The 23,701-nt window shown below is 38.5% G+C and overlaps 1 protein-coding gene across 1 annotated transcript in view; it reads left to right on the forward strand.

Moving 5' to 3' along the window:
- Window positions 1-23,701, forward strand: part of TPK1 (thiamin pyrophosphokinase 1) — a 601,906-nt gene that overhangs the window by 285,021 nt on the left and 293,184 nt on the right. The window contains exons 6-7 of the mRNA XM_063450652.1: window positions 3,724-3,819; window positions 14,578-14,724. Of these exons, the coding sequence (XP_063306722.1) occupies window positions 3,724-3,819; window positions 14,578-14,724 (243 nt within the window). The remainder of the gene's footprint in view (window positions 1-3,723; window positions 3,820-14,577; window positions 14,725-23,701) is intronic.

A 23,701-nucleotide genomic window follows, 5' to 3' on the forward strand; every position in this document is an offset into this window, starting at 1 on the left:
TCTAGTGCCATACTGTGTTGTTCAAATATGATTTATATACCTTAAAAAAAAAAAGTGCAGTATCTATGACAATATTACCTATTTTGTTAACCATGCACAAGTAGGGGATAGGGGCAGTAGTGCGTGAGGGCTGCAATGTGTGTGTGAGAGAGAGGGTTGCAGTGTGTGTACAGGGGTGCATTGTGTTTGTGAATGATGTAGTGTATGTATGTGTGTGTGAAGGATGTAGTGTGTGTGTGAGGGGTGCAGTGTGTGTATCTGTGGGGCAGATTGTGCGTGAGGAGTGTGGGGGGGGCAGGTTGTATGAGGAGTACAGTTTGTGTGTATGGAGGGACAGTGTGTATGTATGGAGGGGGCAGTGTGTGTGTGTATTGGGGGAGTTATTGTGGGTCTGTAGGGGGTAAGAGGGCAAATTCATAAATATATAATTATTATTTTTTTCATTAAAAATAATTATTTTCACATCCCCCTTCCTGCTTACCTCTGCCTGAGAGGGGGGACAGTACTAATCCCTGGTGGTCTGGTGGAGAAGCCCTGGTAGTCCAAGTGGTGGAAGTGAACTCTAGCAGCCTCAGGAGCTGCTAGAGTTCACTCTTGCAAGATTTGGAGAGTTGCCATGGCAACCGCGGCAACGCTCCAAGCTCGCTAGAGGAGAACCCGGCGGAGCATGGCACGGACAGTTCCCATTGCTATGACCATATGATCATAGTACTGGGGAATATTTTGTGGCGCCCCAGTTGAAACCGCTGTTTTACATCATTGCTATAGATCTCCTTAATTTACAGTGTAAAAAAATAGTAAGGGTAAGTTTGAATTTGCTTCCCATTTAATGCCAAAAGTCTTATCTTTTTTTTTTTTTTTTTTTTTTTTACTTTACAGTCTGTCAATTATGGCATGTTTGTTAACTGCTGGAGTTTATTATGCCATTTGTTCAATAGTGTATTCATATCAACCAACGTATAAATAACACACATTTTCTTTGTGCAGGTTGTATTTACTTATTTTCACATGTTTCTCCTAATCTGAAAACATTCAATTTTCAGTAATTAAAGACAGGAAACTGCTCAGGAGATAGTTTTAATCTACCAAGGGAATTTAATAGAGTTATCTAGATTACACTAGATGCTAGATGATCTTACTTAACATTTTAAATGGGTTAAACTTGTATAGTTAAATCAATTTACCAAGTGATTAAAAAATTAATGAACCTTAAAAAAACATCACAGACTGAATGTTCTTCTCCTGAGAAATTTTCTATAGAAGAAACAGCACTGACCTACAAAAGGAAGCACTCATTTGACATATCTCAAAGGAAGAGCACATTCTAGAAGTCGGTATACTATAAAGTAACCCAGACATGCTCTAGTTTACACTAAATGGATTATCACGTTTTAAAGTCGGCCAAGTAAATAAAATCATGTCTAAACCACTGAACAGTTTCGTTTTTTGTTGCTTTTTCTTTTCATTAGAACGCAAATCCATTAAATTTAAAGAATTACTGAAAAGTCACAGAAGTATTGAATAGAAAAAAAGAGCATTCTTAGAAAAGGCATGCATTTATGATCTAGCGTCTTTAGTACATAAACTTTAAAAAAAATATGCTTGTCAAGAAACATGAAGTATGTTAGGCATATTGTAAAGCGCTACGGAATCTGTTGGCGCTATATAAATCGCAATAATAATAATAAAATAATAATACTGAAGATCCATATTTAGATTTTTGACAGTATATTTTTATACATATATTTAATAGTAAAAATTTTATATGTTCCTATACATAAAACATTGATAAGGAAAAACATAGGCACAAGGCAGACCCTCTACTGCCATACACCTCCCACAATGCTATTCTAGCTGTTAATCTAACGTTCACCCATCCTTACACCTGTGCAGTGCTTTTGTGTGAATGTAGGCATATTTTCTTTTGATGTATGTTTATGTGAATGTTTGTGTATAATGCTGATGTTTTTGTGTTTGTACAATGCTGATGTTTGAATGCACAGGTGTACTTATGTGCAGTATTGGTGTGCGAATGCAGGGCTGTATTTGTAGTGTTTTGTAGTGTAGTGGTGTGTAGTGTTGGTGTCTGAATGCAGGGTTGTGTTTGTGTAGTGCTGGTGTTTGCCCACAGTACTGCTTTTGTGTACAGTGTTAGCATTTGAATGTTATTGTGGTTGAGTATGTAATGTTGGAGCAGCATGCAAGGGTCTGTTTTTGTTTAGTGTTGGTGTTTGAAAGCTGGAGTGTGTTTTGTAGTGTTAGTGTTTGAATGCAGGGGTATGTTTTGTTTAGTGCTGGTGTTGGAATGCAGATTTTTATTGTGCATAGGATTGATGCAGTGGTGTGTTTGTGTTTAGTGTTGCAGTTTGCAGCGCTGCGTTGTTGATGTTTGCATACATTTACACATATATTGTCATGCACACATACCGATGCACAATACCACACACAAAGACACCAACACACACAGATATGCACACAGCTATACAAAGATACACATGCACAGACACACACGCACATACAGATTCACAAAACAGATACATACATTGACAGACACAGATACACTAACCCTCACTCTGAATCTAACTCTTTCTCCTGCGGTGTGTGCTTTGAATGTTTCCTCTGGTAAATGGTGAGCCTCCTTGCAGCCCTCCCTACTTCTATTTCATAGCAGGAACTACTTGCTGGACCAGAGCCATCAGAAAGGGTCCCATGGTGCCTGCAAGAGTGACAGGTGTTGTCGGCTCCTTGACCCACTTGGGCCCTGGTGCAGTTGCACATGCTTCACCATTTGTAGTTCCACAACTTGCTCCATGTAAGATTTACTATCATGTTAACAGGGACATTTTTGCCTTGTACAATTCAACAGTCAAATGGTCTTGATAAACTAATGACTACACTTTGCAAGTAACTAACTCAGAGTTAATTAACTTCCAAGTATTGTCTCCAGTACTCTCACTTTCTCTTTCATATTTTACACACTCTATTCTTTTATCCACCAGCACAGCTTGCTCCACTCAGACCTCAACACTCAAAACATTTCTCCTTTTAATATATATACTGTCAATCTAACTACCACCCCATGTGTATTAATACAGTTTATTGGATTGACTGTAGAAAGCCTTCAACCTGTGAATCCAAAGTGCACAATGCACAATTTGAATTAATCTCAAAATCCAATTACCAAAGACAATGTAATGACCAATTTTAAATTGATAACAAGTCAAAAGCAACATTACTGCCATGAAGCAGTTCAGACATTTTTGGATTGTGTGGAAAACACAAATTTATTTTCAAATTTCAGAAAAATATCTATAGAGGCTAATGTTACATATTGATGATCTTTATTCATAAGACAGTCTGTAAGGTCATAGTAGTAGATTCTTTATATTTATCATATTTCACAATGGAGTGCCTCGCTCAATGAACAGTAACTGAACTCCATGGATATGTCGTAGCTGAAAAAGAATGGCATTCCATTCATGTATAAATTATTTTAGGACCCAACGAGGATGACAACAATGTGTAACATTGAACCTTAACGGCATTAATGCCCAAGGCATGTAAGCCTTCATTGCAGTGTTTGAGATGAATTGTATTGTTTATCTCGTCTTCGTCACAAGGGCTATATTTTGATAATCCCTGATCTAAATACATTTTATACAGCATCATTTAAATTATTACTAGTACTGACTGTGTTAAATATGTTGTTTTTTTTCTGTACAGGGATGTAACCTTATAGAAACTCCAGATCAAGATTTCACTGATTTCACAAAGTGCCTTTCAATTTTTCAGGAAAAAGCTGTCCAACAAAACCTGCAGGTGATTGTATTTGATTATATATATATATATATAAATAGTTTGCTTACATTATTGCTACAAAAAGTTATAGACATGGGTCAAACAATATAGTTTCTATACACAGAGTAGTTTTGGACATTGATCAAAGAGTTTGAATGTAAGTGTTGGTTTCATGTACCATCGAGTGGTTTATGTAATTGTGAGTCTAGGACAGAAGGGACTATAAGCCAGAGGACTCCAGGCACTATAATCAATTCGATGAAATGGTTATGGTACCTACAGTGTCCCATAAAAAATAACTAAATACATTCAAATTCAAAGATTAGTTGCTACTCCTTTTATTTTATTTATTTCTATTTTTGTAATTGTCCTATAATTTTTTTTCATGCATAAGACAAGGCCCTAAAATACGGATATGTTGTCCCTACACTGCATGCAAATAAGAGGAATGCCACTCATAGACGAACTCCTTTCTTCATCGCAGTGTCATTTCTCATTTACCATATTGAAAAAAGCATTTCATTGGCTTAAAAGGACAAGCCAAGCTGGAAGGAACTTCAGCTTTAATTTACTTTATAAAGTTTTCAAATAATAATGTAACAAATATATACTTTTAAAGTTCATGTGTTAGATAATCAGCTCTCGGCCCTGCCTGCTCCTTGAGGTAGTTGACCAATCAAGAGCCTCTTATTCATGTTTCACTCTTCATCATAAGAGTTAAAGTGCAGTTTGGGCACTATCTGTTTAACTCTATTTGCAAAGATCAGAAATGTAAGTAGCCATTCCGAGAATATTTAACCTGCAACTTATATTGAGCGGTGACATTGCATAGTAGGGACAGTACTCAGCAAGAGAAAAGCATTTTAGAATGGGAGAAAGGAGGTAGAGATAAGATAAGAAATGTTTTATTGTTATTTTACAAAAACTTTGCAAAATTGAGCATGCTAAAATTGAGCATGCATCTAATAATACAGGCCTAAAACTATAACATGCATAAGCATTATGTTGATACTTAGAGTGTGCCTTTTAACCATTCAGAAAATTCTATGAAGCTAATTTTACAGATGGCATTTGATGGAATATGGCTGCAAACCAGTTGGCCAAACTCTATTTCAGGCAGCAGTATACTCAAATGTAGTCAAGAAATGTCCATAAATAAAAGCTTACCGAAGCTGATCCAGAGACTATACATTTTATCCACGCTATAACAGGCAAGCATTCAAGACATCCTGATAGGGAACTTTACTCATAAGTGGTCATTTGGCACGCTACCTGAACCACCAAAATCTGCCATTTCTACTCAATCAAATATCTTAAGCAGAGCTGCATACTGTGGATTTAAATCAGCTGTTCAGTAATCAAAAAACTATAGTATTTATCCTTACTGAAACCTAAATGCACTTGTTAATAGGAACAGGTTTGAAGGAAAGAAGCTAACAAAATAAAACGTGTGCATCTAGATGATTTTGTGCCCGAGTCTTGCGTCAGATTCCTACAGATTATTATTTTGCAGTGCATGATTGTTACATGCATTGCTATTGTATTGGAATGCACAATAAGCATGTGTTGTATGTCTTTGCATTGAACATTCACTCATGTACTGGGGGAGAACTAAAGGAGAACTCCCTATATGATAAATCGTCATGCGTTTAGTTCTCACCTTACCCATAAAACGATTAATACTACAGATGCTTTAATTAATTAGCTTCGTTATAAGTTACAAAGGATGTGTACATCATTAAATCAGATGACTCCTTCTGCTCTTATCCCTTGACTGATTCCCTTGCCAATTTCCAAATTAAAATAGATGTCCTTGCAGGAGACCTCATAAATCTAATGAAAGTGGACTTCAGTACCTAGCACACCATAGTGACATTACCCACCTGAAAAACACCTTTTGGTTTTCAGTGTCTACTACAAAAGGTAATTGGAAGGAAAAAAAACATCCTCTATAAATATCTGGTCTTTGCAAATAATTGAGAAAAATGTATTGCCTTGGTCAGTGGCTTTGCAATAATGCTTTTCCAAGACGTAATCGACATATGCAGGGTTATTCAAAAAAGTGAATTTCAAGAGATTTTAAAATGAAAGCCCAAATTAGCTGAACTGGAAGCAAAGCTGACTTGGAAAATGTTTCCAATTTGACTATTTTAGCCTTAAAATACCACTCTAAAATTAGCAATACAAACCTGCATTTCTAATGTTAGTGTTTTCCTAACTCTTTAGATGATTGCACACTTCCCAAAAACATTATGATCTCCAATCCAAAGCTTGCTCATTGGTTGTTACATAGGGGGTATCGCACATGCATGGCAATCTCCATTCTGTGCCAATCAGGATATCCTCATTGCGATGCTCATTAGCTGAATGCATCTCAATGGGGATCTTTGATGGTTGTTGGATCTCAATGGGGATGAGTTTTCATGAAGAACATGAAGATGATGAGCAGTGGAAATGCACAGTTTGCAGAACCCCACTAGGAAGCACGTCTAGTGGCAGTCTGAATGTCCGCCATTAGAGTTTACATTGTCTTAGGAGACAATGTAAACGCGGCCGCTTCTCTGCATTGCAGAGGCTACAGGCACAGTCTGTTTTTGGACATGCTTGGCCAATGAATGACATCCAATTGTGGATCCCAACCCTGTCCTGTTTTTGTGGATTTTTCACTATAAGGGCAGTAAAGGCTGTCAATTAGGGTAAAACTATGCCTGTCCACTTTCATGAGGGTTTTGAGTAGTTGTATTTCTTTTATTGGAACAGTAAACTACTATCTTTCCTGTATCAGGAAAGTAATATAGTAAACCTAGAGGGACATTAAGCAATGATTTAACTCTTGTGAGTATCTGCAGTGCACTTTGCTTTTCTGATTTATGACCCACTGGCCTATTTTGTTTATGCTTTGCTGTTTAGAAAGAAACAGTACGCTCCTCTTAAAGTCTCCCAAACATAGCACTGAATGGTTAATGATATTTACCATGTTTTCTTTCTGATTTATTTTTTAATATATATATATATATAGATATATATATATATTTTAAGTTGACGCACGCACTAAACTACAACATTTAGTATTGAATTAAATCACTATATTTTTAGCTATTTCCAAACCAACATATTCTGCCGTATTTGGCAAATATACACCTTCCATTACAAATATTGATAAACACACACGTTCTATTCTTCACTCAATAATAGTTTGCAGCAACTTCATATTCATCTGTACAGTCACATTACCTCCTGCTGTCAGAGTTGTTTTTAATAATAGACCTATTATGCCAAAAATGCAAATATTAAGAAGAGCTGTATGAGCATTCAAATGTACAATTGCAGCACCGTTTGGGTCGATCAGTCAGAATAGAGCGACTACCTGTTTCTCTACTTTGTCCCATCAGAAATCCCAGCCATTATTCCTTCGGTGGTAATGCAGGCTTCCATTTAGATAGGATTCATTAGTCATGTATGGAAATTTTAATATGACTTAGCATAGGGATTCCCAACAGGATATTTTACACAAGCTGTCAAGAACCGAACAAAGTCTTTGTTGGTTTTTTTTTCTGCTGCTTTTATTACTACCAGGAAGGAATATAAAACTTCAGAGCTCTATTCTCCAATCGCTCGTTGTACTTTTCTCCATTCACTGGGGTTATATTTTACAGGCTTATTAAAATGTACTTCTCTATTATTGCTTTTGTCAGATCATTTGTTTTTACTTAGATCTGATATATTTTTTTTTCCTCACCAGCCTAGAAGGGGTCCCTTTACTTTACATTAAATTATCAAACTGTTAGACCACAGAAATTCATTGTTCAGAGTCAGCCACAAAATGTTTTAATCAGTCTCTTTATATTCTGTATACATCCTTTCCTCTTTATGCAAACAGAATAAAACTTACAGTAATTGCTTGATTAAGTCAGATGAAGATTGTGTAGATTTAGACTTTCTGCTGAACTGGTTTTATGACTTTTTACAGACAGGCAGATACATAATGCATATTTTTTATTATTATTTTTCTAATAACTTTGTTACAATTTTAGGCAGCAATCTTAGTGAATATTTATAATATACAGTGTAGTGTTGAACCTCTCTTCTGCTTTCCCTTATTCTATCCACCATTCTTTTAAAAAAAACTGTACCATTTCTTATTTTATATGGAAAAAAAAATGTTTTTGTTAAATCGCTTGATATATGTGTATGTACACTGCTGCATGTATCTTCACTGAATACTGGTAAATATGGAGTTTGTTCTCTTTTCTGAAATGTTGACTTGCATTTGGCACATGTAATAAATTGACCAACACATGCAGCTACGTTGCATATAATTTGTCTTGGTAAATTTGAAGAAAAGTTTGCCATCCACAGATAGCACTACGTACAATGTTTCCTAACTACCACATGGCCCAAGAACGTCTTCTAATGCATTAAACGCTTTTCCAAGATTTTGTTTTATCTGTTTCGCTTACTCTAACTATTCAACAATCAGTAATTTAACACTCTTGGAGAAAAGTTGTTCTGAAATAATAAAAAACACAAAAACAAATATAATAATATTAAAAATACAAAAACAAATATATGATGTTAGTGCAAAGTAAACTATATTAAAGGAACACTCCAGGAACCATAACCACTTCATCATAATGATTTGTTATGGTGATTCATTAATGGTTTATCCCCAATGTTTTCTCGCCTCCACTGTGTTTTGTCTGCCCCTCTCCTTCCGCTTCTCTGAGGTTCTTCAAACAGCCTCAAACTGCTGTGGGTACAGGGGTGCAGCTGATTGGCTAAGAGTGTCAGATGACTCTAACCCAATCAGTAGTTTTTAATTCACAAAATAGCTTGAGAAGCATACATATTTTTTCTCAAGTGATTGTTATGAATAGGCAGCTACTATACTGGCTTAGATCATTGATGCCCCTGCTACGTCAGTCCGAGGCTTCCTATTTGAAGAAGATGAACAGTGACAGGTATCCCACACCACTTCAATGAGATGAAGTGGTCTGGGTGCTAAGCTAGCACCAGGCACCTCTTGGCACGATAACAACTTAATTTTGTAAATGACCTACTAAACTTCATGTCTCCTGAGTTAAACCTATTTTCATAAACTATATAGAAGTTCTTTCTGAAAAATAACTCTTAATTATACCTTTGTTTTCTTTTATCGAAGGAACAGCACATTACAGAAATCACCTAAAACCTTACATTGCTACAGTCTGTTAACAAAATCATTGGAATTAGCAACACACACATCCTCATATTAAGTTCTGCATGCTATAAAAGCAGAACAGTCTTTTAGCTGTGGATTGCTTTCCTTAACGCTGTTCTAACATGTTCCTAAGTCATTTCCATGTAAATTACAAAGAAGAATAGCTTTTCTGAATAACTTGTTAAGTGTCCTTAAACTGGGGTATGAATGCTAATGTACAGTGAATATTGCTTTTATAATAAATCTGTTCTTTAGCCCTTTAATGCCACCATGGCGTTTTATGCCGTCCACACTAAGTGGGCTTAACAGCCGTTAAGGTGGCATAGAACTCCGTAACAGTTTGCAGCCCCAACGGGTGCAAATACTTACCTACTGCAGCAATCCCAATCAGGGGAACATCGCAATTACTATAACACGGAACAGCAATACTCGAACCAGAGTCAATGAACTGACACTGCCCTTAGGGAGGGGCAGTGTCTTATACCTTGTTAATCAGGTATCAGATTCAGCTGGAGAGTTGCTGACAGGTCTGAGCCTTGTGAAGTCTAGCCCCCTAGTGCTGCAGGCAATTCAAGAATAAACAGGAGTTATCCAAAGTCCTGAAATGGCTCAGAGGTAACATAGCAGGATACAGTCCAGAAGAACCATGGTTCAAATCCCCTGTTGGCCGCTTCTGGGGTGACCACGTCTGGCAGTCGGGATGTCACGGTGGCGATCATGACACACTATATGAAACTAAACTCATGATTCTAGAAATAATCACCCATGTAAACAGGCATTAAGACATATATATCTTCTCAATATATGCACTATGCACACATACAATTACATATATGTTTATTTCGGGATGGACTGATAAAAACAGTGCAACAGTAACCGGGCTGTACGTGAGTTTAATAGATTTAATACATTGCCCACTTAAGAATATTGTATTGTGCATGACAGTATGTACGTGATTGTGATGGACCGCCTGGCACCCTGACTGGATACCTCCGTCAAGCTCGCTTCCTAGCTCTCTACCGGGACATCACTAGGGCTTCAGTCCCTAGCCGCCACAGCTTGGATGGTGTCTCTCCATCGCATTCCGCCCTGGAATAGGGTCCTGGCTACAGCTTCAAGTCAGGGCTGGCGCTTCCTATAAGGTGATCTAGGCAGCCGCCTAGGGTGCCATATAGGAGGAGTGCTTCTCTTACACACACACAGAAACACAATGCATCTTACACACACTCAACGCACCCCTTACAGACACACACTGCATCCCTTACACACACATGCAAACACACATTGCTTCTCTTACACACACCCCTTACAGACACACACACTGCATCCCTTGCATACACAGAAACACACTTTGCATCCCTTATGCATACAAACACAGATTCACACAATGCATGCATGCATCCCTTACACACAACGTGAAACACACAATACATCCCTTATACACAAAAACACACTGCTTCCAGTACACACAAACACACTGTATCACCTATACAAACTGGTATCCCTATACACTACATTCCATAAGCACACACATTAGATCCTCTACCATAACACATCCCCTACACACTCCACTTCTTGTGAGCAAACATATGGGTGGACTTTATGGGCATACTCACCGTCAGGCCCTGGGGCCCAGACCTTGAGCTGTGTAAGGCGCCCCAAAAAATGGAGCTGCTTCCCGTTCTCCCAGAACATTGAATTTTGTGACCAAATAGCGCTCAGATCCATGCAATGTAGGGGAAACGCCACCGTGTTAAAGTTCTGGTCCTATGCCCAAAATAGTTCCAGGGTGTTTGGTGCTTTGGCCGGTCAAATTTCTGGAGCTCCTGTGTCTGAAATACGGGGTGCTCTACCTGGTTCTCAGGTAGCGTTTGTGCCCCTTAGTCTCAGGCACCTTCCCTTCAAAAAGCTCCCTCCTGGCGGGTTGCAAAGTCATTCAAAACCCCGGACCAAGTTGTCAGTAAAAAAACGCACGGTCACCTCATGCCGAATACCGTTCCATAACATTTGCGGATAAGTACCTCTGAGGTGACCGGGTACCCATAAACTCCTCATGACAAATTTTGTTCCATAATGCTGCTAAGTATTGCTGGGGACAATTTGTGGGTTTCTTCATGCAAATGGCCACCAGGGAGCTAGTATTCAGTTCAGTTCCAAAAAATGGAAAGTGCCGAATCAGGGGCACCCAGGGAAAGCTGCTGGGGGATGTCGGGCAGGTTAACTCCCAAATGGGGTCCTTGGATACGGCCCATAGTCCTTGGGCTTGCTAGCAGGATCCTTCAGGAGCTTGTGGCATAGGCACGTTTGCCACAATGATGATCTGAACATGAAAGCACCCATTAAGAAGCCACTGGACAGGACAAAACTAAATACCAGACAAGTGGCTCTTTTAAATTCATTTTTCCTGATTGAAAACATATGATCATGGCACCTGTCAAGGGTGGGATATATTACGAAGCAAGTGAACAGTCAGTTCTTGAATTTCATGTGTTGAGAGCAGAAAAAATGATCAAGCGAAAAAATCGGAGTGATTTTGACAAGGGCCAAACAGTGATGACTAGCAGACTGAGTAAGAACATCTCCAAGATGGCAAGTCTTGTGTGTAGTTTACAGTATGCAGTGGTTAGTAAAAGTGGTGCAAGGAAGGTCGGCCAGTGAACTGGAGTTGGAGTCATGGGCGCCCAAGGCTTATTGATGCAAGTAGGGAGCTAAGGCTAGCCAATCTGGTTTGATCACCCGTTAGAGTTACTGCTGCTCAAACAGCTGAAAAATGTAAAGCTGACCATGATAGAAATGTATCAGAACACATTGTGCATTGCAGTTTATTGCAGTTTTTTTGAGTATGGGCTGCGTAATAGTAGCCTCTTTCAGTAGGATAAGCAACCTGTCACATTGAAAAACTTGTTTAGGAATGGTTTGAGGAACACAACAAAGAGTTCAGGGTGTTGTCTTGGCCTCTGAATTCCCCAGACTCAATATGACATGACTTATGGAGGGCCCACAATGGCCGATCTAGGGGGCTAATTCAAGGCTGGCACTGTCCAAGTGCCAGCCTTGCAATGTGCCTTAAAGGACCGGAGGGGAGATCAGAGATCTCCCTCCCTGGTCTGCAGGACCGTGCTGGCAGCTGGCAGGGGAGGGAGAGAGGACCCGGGAGCTCAGCCTCCAATGCTCTGGATCTCGCGAGAGTGAACTCTAGCCCTGGAACTACGGGCTAGAGTTCACTCTTTCCTCTACGACCACCATGGATTCCCCATGGACCACCTCCGTAAGATAAGAAGGGAGGGAGGACATCCATTTATTTATTTTTATTAAAATAAATTATAAAAAAACTACCCTCCTCACCACACATTCACACATTGCCCCCCATACACACACTGCCCCACACACACATATACTGCCCCATGCACAAACTGCCCCCCATACACACACTGCCCCCACACACACATACACTGCCCCCACACACACATACACTGCCCCAACACACACACACACTGCACACACACATACACTGCCCCCCACAAACACATACACTGCCCACCCATACACACACTGCCACCACACACACAGCCCCCATACACACATCGCCCCACACACACACCACACCCATTCACATACTGCCCCACACACATACACTGCCCCCCATACACACACAGTCCCACACACATACACTGCCCTACACACACATACACTGCCCCATGCACAAACTGCCCCCATGCACACATACACTGCCCCCACACACACATACACTGCCCCAACACACACACACACTGCACACACACATACACTGCCCCCCACAAACACACTGCCCCCCACACACACATTGCCCCACACACACACACACCATACATATTCACACACTGCCCCACACACATACACTGCCCCCCATACACACACTGCCCCCACATACACACACTTCCCGCCTACACACACTGCCCTCATACACACATACACTGCCCCCCCCACACACGCACAGCCCCCAATACACACATGGTCACATACACACATTGCCCCCACACACACACATACACAGCCCCCCATAAACACATTCCCCCCACACACACATACACTGCATCTCCATAAACACACTGCTCCAACACACACACACTGTCCCCCACACACACTTTGCCCCATACACACACAGTCCCACACACATACACAGCCCCATACACACATTGCCCCCTACACACACTGCCCCTCACACACACACACACACAGCCCCCCATACACACATTGTCCAACACACCCTACACATTCACACACTACATCACACACACACACACTGAACCTTTCACACACACTTCAACCCTCACACATTGCACCACTCACACACACCACTGCTCCTATGCCCTACTACATCCCCATATCTCAGCAGACCCCAGGTAAGTTGTCAAGCTGTTCTTAAACTGTTTGACTACTTCCTCTGGGAGGGGGTCCTGGCACTCCTGACACCATAACCACTACACAGAGCTGTAGTGATTATTGTGCATGGATCATTTCTACAAGTGCACCTCCCGAGATCGTGCTCTGGATCCACCACTGAGGCCCCACCTCGCAACTTGCAGGACTTAAAAGATCTGCTTCTAATGTCTTGGCGCCAGATACCTCATGACATGTCCAGAGGTCTTGTTGCATCAAAACTGTTTCAGCAGCATGAGGGGGACCTATACAATATTAAGCATAAATATTTAATGTTGTGGTTGACTGTTATGTTTACAGTTCTGGGAGGAGATAATACAGTAAGCTTGCTTTAAATGTTTAATCTTTATCTCCTACCCCCATAGTGCAAATCACTGTATGAATAGGTAGAAATTCTAAAGCTCGTAAGCTCATCGAGCAGGGCCCTCCACCCCCTCTGTTCCTGTACGTCCAGTGGTTTGATCTCAATTATGTGTCTGTTAGTCCACCCATTGTACAGCACTACGGAATTTGTTGGCGCTATATAAATAAAATAATAATAATAATAATAATAATAATAATAATAATAATAATAATAAAGGGATTTATTCACTAACTGAAATTTTTGCAAAATATGCATTAGATATAACTGAGTTGGTATTTTCTTTTTTATATCTCTGTTTTATTTGTGTTGTCAATCAGATTTCAGTTTACTGTAGTTCAGAGTATTGTGAATAACCTCGAATGTGAATTGTACATATAGTATCCAAACTGAAACATTTTTTTGCCTAAAATTTTACATTTACTTTAACATTTCTGTCTCCTGTACTAGCATGAAAAGGTCCCAGGAGTTTCCCCGTTTCCAAGTATAGAAAAGTAACCCCAAACAACATAATACAAGTCGTTTCAGTTTTATTTTCATGTAATAGAAATACAAATCTAGATCTAAAAAAATGTATATATTTTTTTTAAATCCCTAACTAGATCTATGCAATTTAACACATAGTAAACCAAAATGAATTGCTTTGCAACTATGTTAAAACGTGAACAAAATGTATCATGGTTTTTGTTGGGAATCTATTGGTGTGTGAAACCATTTAACTTGTACATTTAATGTGTAATATATAGGATTTGGTATCTAGGCATTTTTATTTACAAATGCTCTTTTTTATATTATTTAGGTGGAGACTATAGTAGTGTTGGGTGGACTTGGTGGTCGATTTGACCAGATTATGGCTTCAGTGGAAACTCTTTACCATGCAGTCAACATCACTCCTTATCCAGTTATCATCATTCAAGACACTTCTCTTATTTACCTCCTCCAGCCTGTGAGTATCTGATGAAGCTGTTTCAAATATAGTTTTGACTAGTTTCCATAAAGATGTAAATCATTCCTGTATTTTGTATTCCACAAAGGTGAATTGTAAAATGTAAACCAAAAATAATTTTTCATGAAGTTTTGAATTGTAGTATGTATTTTAACGTAAAGGGGTACTGTCAGTACCATAACCACTACAGCTCAATATTGTCATTCTAGTGTAAGATTTTTTTTTTCGTCAAACCACTTAAAAGCTGTTTTTCAAAATAAGGGGCTTTTCACAGCACCTAGAGCTCTCCTCTTCTTCAGTCACATTGAGGATGTGTAATTTCTGTTTCTGCATTATCAATTCTGTTTCACCTTGCTTGCAATGATTGGCTAATGGGAGCAAATTTGGTTTTAGAAATTGTTGAAGAATATATCACTGTAGCTATAACTAAGGCATGGTGGGATGGAACACATTGATAGGATGCCAATTTAAATGGGTTACATGGTTTAGGAAAGATAGAACATATAGGAAAGCAGGGGGTGTAATATTTTTGATTATTATTTTATTATTTATATTTTTGTATTTAGAATAAGTCTGAATTAAAGCCAAGTGTTAAAAAAAATCTTCTGTATATGATGGAATGCATATTACGAATTTTGGCCTCCTCAACTACATCCTATTTTATATCTGTAAGCATTGAAATTGGGCTTTATTAGGGAAAAAAATATGTTATAGTTTGAGATCAATTTACATACTTACAACTAAGCAAAACTACTTCATTATAAAAAATATATATGTTAACAGGGCAAAGTCATGGTATATTTAAGTGACATATTAAGAAAATGCAAAATACAAAGTAAATATTAAAAAACACAGAAAAAACTGCTGGGATATCTAGCATTTGTTAATTCTATATTATTATTATTTTTTGTTTGACTACTTGATCACATCCAGATATATACAGTCTGATACATCTGCTTTTTGCAGCTGTTTTTTCTGTGTTTTTTTTCTTTTTCTATATTACCTGGGGTTAGGCCCCTGGAGACTTTTGGAGTCTCCATTAGGTACTGGGTAAGTTTACCTATACCAGTGACGCCAACTTTGTAACGCGCTGCATGGCAGTGGTCTACTTCCCTTATCTATAGTTTTTCAAAGTAAATATTAACAGGAAAATATGCTTGCCACCAAGATAACCCAGCCAAATCGCTTTTATTATGTCTGATGCAGCTGCAGACAGACCCTTCATAACCAGGAAGAGACCTCCAATGTGGAGCATGTCATTCTTGTATATGGGTTATTTTTCTCAACAGCAGGGCTTTATGGGATATGTAGTTTATCCCCAGTTCCATTCATCGCATAGGATGAGTAGAATTGATCTGTAAATTGATTGCAGTCATACTGCATCTGCGATCAGTTTACACACAGCCTGGATCACTGTTTATTGAATAGCTCTGTTCACTATTCAGTGCCTTTGTGTGCACAGTAAATGAGATGACTCTTTTTTTCTGATAAAAAAAAAAAAAAAGCGAGCTCAGCACAGTTTATATTTGCAGCAGGCAGACACAGCAAGCAAGACTTTGAGAAAACTGACATTGTGCAGGTGGAACTAAGCACTCCCGCTGTGTGATTTACAGCCCTAAGAGGCTTCCTTAGAGCTGCAGCACATTTTCCAAATTGCTGTCGATCTAAGCAAATCACGGAGATGAGAGCTGTCTTAGGGTGCACTATGCACTATCATCATTTCAATAATGCAAACTTAGATTGATGCGTGAGATGGGTCCGCAGCACCATATAAATTACAAGGATGCCGATAGAACTTACAAAAGTCTCATAAAAAGAAACATGATTTTACACTACTGTGATTTGGAAAACATACCCTACAAAACAGAAAAGAAAAGAAACTAAGCAAGTGCTTTTAGTCATTTTTGGACACGTAATTTAATCAAGCAGGTCATTGATACCTTGATAGAGAAAAATCTTTTTGAGATTTTTGCACATCGTTCTAACATAAATTCTGGGCATTAACTGAAAACAATTTTATATTAACCACCCATGCAATATAAATTTAATAGAACAAAAACATGTAAGCAAATTTTCTATAATTTCTGTAATATTAAAAAACGTATGTAGCAGTTTTATTTACCAAACTGCGATTTGCACAGACTTGAAAATCAACTTGCATAAATAACTGGGAGTTATATTACAATAAAACATTGGTAGTTCAATAGCAAGCAGTCAGCCAGAATCACAAGACTTTTTTTCAGAACAACACAATCCAAAAGTAACAGATAATTTTACAACAAGGTAATGCTGTCAAAGTCTGAAACCTTAAAAAAGCAACCCTACTTGTGATTTACTTAATCAAGGAATTACGTCAACCAAAAAACAGTGTATTAATTAAACACTGTTTTTGGTCAGAGCAACCCTTACTTGCATCGGCTAATGATGCTGTAGTTAAGCTGTTTGAAAAGGAGTTACACGCACCTCTGGCATCAAAGGGCTATATCACTATGTGTGGCATTTCATATTGAAACACAAACTCTGAGCACCGTGACCACTTGAAAAATGTAAGTGGTCATGTTGCTGGGAGTAATCCTTTAATTTTGCAGTGACACTGAGAGGCCGATATCATAAGGTTAACCCCTAAAAATTTTACATTTGCTAACATTTTGATTATAGCTTGAAGGTTACAGTCTATCTATGGCATAATTATTAAAAGTGAAATTGCAGTTTACACTTGGGCCGTTTTATATATATATAATTTTTTTTCCCCTGATAATCTGTTACCCTCCATTTAATCTTGTAAAATTAAGTAAACATTACATCATTTTCAGTTGATACTCCATATATTGACCCCTAGTTTGTAATGTAGCACCAGTAGCTCAGTAGTGAATAATGTTAAAGGGACACTGTAGGCACCCAGACCACTTCAGCTCATTGAAGTGGTCTGGGTCAAGTGTCCATTTTGCACTCAGTGCTGCAATGTAAAACATTGTTTACATTGCAGCTCTAAGTCTGCCCTCAGTGGCTGTCTACCAGACAGTCCCTAGAGGGCTTCCTGAATCGAACATTTGGTTTGGTAACAGACGCTTGACGTCCTCACGCTGTGCATAAGGGCCTCCAGCATCAGATTTTTCCCCATAGGAAAGCGTTGATTCAATGCGCGTGCAGCCGTCAGAAAAGGCGAGTAAATAAAGTGTATTTAACCCTTTATTCGCCTGAGCCAGGGAGGAGGTACGATGGAGGGGAGAGACTGTGGGAGAGAATATAGTTTTGTATTCCTGCACTATAGTATCCCTTTAAGAGGCAAATAGGTGGTAAGTATCAGAAAACGTCTAGTTGTGTTTAGGTATGTTGGCATGTCATTGTTCACTTAAGTTTGCATAAAAAAAAAAAAAAAAATACAGAATAGTTTCTGCACCCTCCCCCTGCCCCTTATCCTGCTTTTTTTCATATCGTCCCCTCTTGTCTTCTAATGCTAAGCCTAGGCACCTTAGCATATTTCAAGAAACACACAAATTCAGTTTTAGCTTTCAGATTACCTAAAGCATGTAAGTGACTTCTGCTTTGGTTCCATAACTTGTTGGACCCATTTCCTCAATTTTATAATCCTGTCTGCTTTTTTTTTTTTTTTTTTATTGTGATGCAAGCTATATCATACTGCATTGACAATTGCAAATTTGTCTCTTAGAAAACTAATAAAACTGTATCATAAACACATGAAAAACACAGTTTTTTTTCTTCCAAAACATTTACACGTACTTATTCAAGATTATCCAGAAAATCTACTATCTGTCTTTTGATAGAAATAAAAACATGCAATCAGCTAGCTATGTAATTTGAAAGATGGATTAAGAGCTTGTCTATATCTACAATATGTTAACCAAACAAAGGCTTATGATGTAAATAAGACCTCTAGGTTAATGAAATATTTGTGATAATGTTTAAATGCAGGAAATGCATCATAAAATGTATGTACTCCAATGAGTTTAATGTTGATTTAGAGTAGTTTTATGAATATGGATGTGTTTTAATACTCTCTCTTTTTGTGCAAATTGTTCCATGCCCTTCAGCTTTTGCAAAACACCCAGGCCAAATGTTACACAGTTCATACATAAATTGTAATTAGTATGATAATTATCTTGCCATTTTTGCATGTATGTGTGTGTGGGGGAGGGTTGGGTGGAGGTTTAATAAATTCAACAAACCGTTCCTTTACAAAATAAAATAAAACATATGAATGTTATGGAAGTAGACACTTATGTTCTATAAAGGTTTGTTCCAAAATCATTTTATGTAATCAAATATTTGGCTTTTATAGATGTCTAAAAAAAAAAAAAAAAAAATTAAAAATAGACAATTATAGTTACATAGTTACATAGCTGAAAAGAGACTTGCGTCCATCAAGTTCAGCCTTCCTCACATATGTTGTTGCTGTTGATCCAAAATAAGGCAAAAAACCTAGTCTGAAGCGCTTCCAATTTTGCCACAAACTAGGAAAAAATTCCTTCCTGACCCCAAAATAGCAGTCAGATGTCTCCTTGGATCAAGCAGCTATTACCCCACTAATTAGAATTATATCCCTGTATGTTATGTTTTTGTAAGTATTTATCCAATTGCAGTTTAAACATCTTTAGTGACTCTCTCAAAACCACCTCTTCAGGCAATGAATTCCATATCCTTATTGCTCTTACTGTATAAAAACCTTTTCTTTGCCTTACATGAAATCTCCTTTCTTCCAGCCCAAATGTGTGACCTTGTGTCCTATGTATAGCCCTGTTTATGAATAGATTTCCAGATAAAGGTTTGTACTGGCCCCGAATATATTTGTATAATGTTATCATATCCCCTCTCAGGTGCTGTTTTTCCAAACGAAAGAGATTTAATTTATTTAACCTTTCTTCATAACTAAAATGCTCCATTCCTTTTCTCAATTTTGTAGCTCGTCTCTGGACTTTTTCTAGTGCCATGATATCTTTCTTTAGAACAGGCACCAAAAATTGCAAAGCATATTCAAGGTATGGTCTTACCAGTGATTTATAAAGAGGCAAAATTATATTTTCATCCCGATAATTTATGCTCCTATTTATACATGACAAAACCTTACTGGCCTTTGCAACTGTAGATTGACATTGCATATTGCTGCCTAATTTGTTATCTATAACAATTCCCAAATCCTTCTCGTGTGTGGTTATCCCTAATTCACTACCATTTAGTGTGTAAGTTGCTTGTGCATTCTTAACCCCGAAGTGCATAACTTTGCGTTTCTCTACGTTAAATTTCATCTACCATTTTAGTGCCCAGTGCCCCAATCTATCCAAATCCCTCTGCAGCAAAGCAATATCCTGCTCACATTTTATTACTTTACAAAGTTTTGTGTCATCTGCAAACACTGATACATGGCTTTCAATGCCTATTTCAAGATAATTTATCAATATGTTAACCACTATAGAAGTGGTCCCAAAACAGAACCCTAAGAGACACCACTTACCACTTTTGTCCAGCCTGAAAATTTACCATTAATTAAGACTCGTTGTACTCTATCCTTAAGCCAATGTTCTACCCAAGAACAAGAATATTCATCTAGACCAACTTCTTTTAGTTTGAAAACCAACCTATTGTGAGGAACCATATCAAATGCCTTGGCAAAATCCAAGTAGATCACATCCACTGCAACACCCTGATCTATACTTCTACTTACTTTGTTGTAGAATGCAATTAGGTTAGTTTGACATGACCTATGTTTCATAAAACCATGCTGATTATTGCTAATAACAAAGTTCTTCCCAATGAATTCCTGAATATTATCCCTTAATAGCCGTTCAAATATTTTCCCAGTTACAGAAGTTAAGCTCACAGGTCTATAATTTCCAGGCAAGGATTTTGAACCCTTTTTAAATATAGGAACAACATCTGCCTTCCTCCAATCCTCCGGTACAACACATGAAACAAAAGAATCTTGAAAAATTAAATACAGAGGTTCACTTATTTCCCCACTTAGCTCCTTAAGTACTCGTGGGTGAATACCGTCAGGCCCCCGGAGCTTTATTTACATACATTTTCTTTAATAGCTGTAGCACCTTGTCTCGAGTTATCCAATAACAAGTTATTTGCAAGTTTTTTGCTGCAATAATTTGCATATCTCTTGCCATAGGATCCTCATTAATATATACTGAAGAAAAATAGTTATTTAAAATGTCTGCTTTTTCCTGGTCTTCATTAGCTAATAAGCCCAACTCTGTTTCCAGTGTACCTACACTTTCATTTTTTGTTTTTTTAGAATTGATGTACTTGAAGATTTTTTGGGGGTTGGTTTTGCATTCTTTAGTTATCAATGTCTCATTTTCTAGTTTAGCCACTTTAATTGCCAATTGCTTATATTTTAAATAGGAAGCCTCTGATTTGTCTGATTTAAATGCTTTAAATGCCCTTTTCTTATTTTTAATCTGTTGTTTTACTTCTCTACTAAGCATAATTCAGAAAATGTTCTCATAATTACTGTAATTTTCTTTTCCCTGATATATCCATGGCAGCATCACGATAGTGTTAGCTCCTCCCCCTTGGCTGTTCAGGACAGAAAACACTTTACAAATAGACCCTCTTTACCTGGTATCATCAGTCATGTAATACGCTCGAAGGATCTAAAAATTGTGAAGGAAACATTTTTATATGCTGCGATGTATTTATCCAGGAAAATAAAATTACGGTAAGTATGAGGACATTTTCTGAATTCATGGCTAATTCATGGCAGCATCACGATAGAGTAATACCAACACTCAACTCAGGGGAGGGAAATGAAAACGAAAACAAAATTATAATGCACTATAAAAAAATGTTATTATTCAGAATCACGAAACTGAGGAAAGGACATTCCTTCCAAACTCTGTGGCCTTTCGGGACCTTACATCCAAGGCATAATGCTTATTAAAGGTGTTGGCTTAGGCCAATGTAGCTGCACTACAAATGCTCTCTATAGGAGTGTTAGTTGCAGCTGCCCATGATGTAGAGAGAGACCTCATAGAATGAGCCCTCAAGCCCGAAGGGACCTGTCTCCTGACCCTGATATGCAGAAGAGATGGCCGTAACAAGCCAATAGCTTAAAATAGGTATTGATGCAGCAAAACCTCTACGATGCACAGCAAAGTTCAGAAAGAGCCTAGATAACCTTTTCCAACTAGCCGTCTTATCCAAATAGATAGAAAGACACCTGGAGACATCTAAGGTATGCCATCTCTCTTCCTCTGGTTTTGAAGGGTACTGAGAAAAGGATGGAAGAACTATCTCCTCAATAAAATTAAACTCTGACATCACTTTAGGATGGAACTCGATCAGGGTAGAACATCATACAAGACCCTTCCGCAGATAAAGCCTGAATTTCAGACACCCTCCTGCCTGAAGTAATAGCAATATGAAGGAGAACATTGAAGGAAAGCAGCCGGTCTGTGGAATCCGAAAGAGGTTCAAAGGGAGGAAGAGACAACACCTTTAAAACTGAAGAAAGGTCCCAGGGAGGAGACAGGGACCTAATAGAAGGTTTTGCTTTCTTTACTGCTGTCAGAAAACTGGCCACCATGCTATCCAAAGTCCACCTGGAACCTGTAAGAGCAGATAACTCTGAAACTTGCATATGCAGGGAACTTAGGCTTAGCCCTCTATCCAGGCCAGTCTGCAGAAAATCCAAGATGTTGGAGGCTGTAGGAGAAAGACAGGATACATTGTTATCTTTTGCCCAATCAGCAAATACTGTCCAAATGCGATAATAAGTAGAGGAAGTAGATCTTCTCCTGGACTGTAAAAGTGTGCTGATCACAGCTTGAGAAAAACCCCTGTTAGCTAAACTCCTCCTTTCAGTTTCCATGCCATCCAATGGAGTGTCTTTGGAGATGGGTGAAGCGCTGGTCCTTGAATTAGAAGATTCAGAATGTCTGGTAATTTCCATGGCTGGACAATTGACAGAGATTTGAGGAAAGGGAACCATGGCCTGTGAGGCCAACACGGGATTATCGCCAACAGGAGCCCCTCCATCTTGATCCTCTTCAAGGTCTTCCATATTAGAGGAAATGGGGGAGAGACATAGACCATCTTGAAAGGCCTGATGTTGGACAGGACGTCTGTGGCCAAGGCCCTGGGATGAAATGTCCTTGAGAAAAATGTCTGAAGTTTGGAGTGATATAGATTTCTTTTCAGCAAACCAATAAGTTTGAATGACTATCTGTTCCTGTCCAAATTAGAAATAATAAAGTTGCGTGCACGCAGAAGTAAATTCACACTGACACGAGGTTCAGGTTAAATGAAAGCACTTCAGGAAATTTAATGGCAAGAGCACAGAAAATGGGTGCGCAGACCCTTATAAAGGCATTATTACATCACTACAGAATTCAAGATAACATAGAATTATAAATCAGTAATTGGTTAAGTGTTAAGTGGTTAGTTCAAATGCCCTCCCTACTGGGCGTGCCATCTTATGTCATTACTGTCGTCATAAAGTTCTCCTCCGGATTCCAGCACCATCTTGCTAGCACAAGGTGTTCACTCGATGGGAGGGGTGCTTTGGAAGCCATTTTGAATAGTTTGGCACTGTTAGTTTTCAAGGTTAGTTTCTCAAGGCTTTTAGTAACTTTCACATTTTATTAAGACTAGCTGCTAGAATGTTTCACTCAGCAGGAACCTAACATTTCCTGCTGACACACAATTTCTATGGACAAAGCATTCTTATAAGACTATGAGAGCATGAGAAAGAAATATAAGGGTATAGATTTAAAGGGGCCTAATAATTCTACAACAGGAGTTTGTTATGGTTGCCATTCCACTTCTGGAATTCCCCAATGCAAAACTAGTTGTTGGAATATCTTGGGATTCAACTGCCATTCCTTGGGATCCAGATAATGCCTGCTGAGGAAGTCGGCCCTCGAGTTTTCTGGACCTGGAATATAAATTGCAGACAGTCCCAATACCCTCTTCTGAGCCCACAACATAATGGGCTCCAGTTCCTGAAGAA

Source organism: Pelobates fuscus, chromosome 4 (genome assembly GCF_036172605.1).
Source record: "Pelobates fuscus isolate aPelFus1 chromosome 4, aPelFus1.pri, whole genome shotgun sequence".
Lineage (NCBI taxonomy): Eukaryota > Metazoa > Chordata > Amphibia > Anura > Pelobatidae > Pelobates > Pelobates fuscus.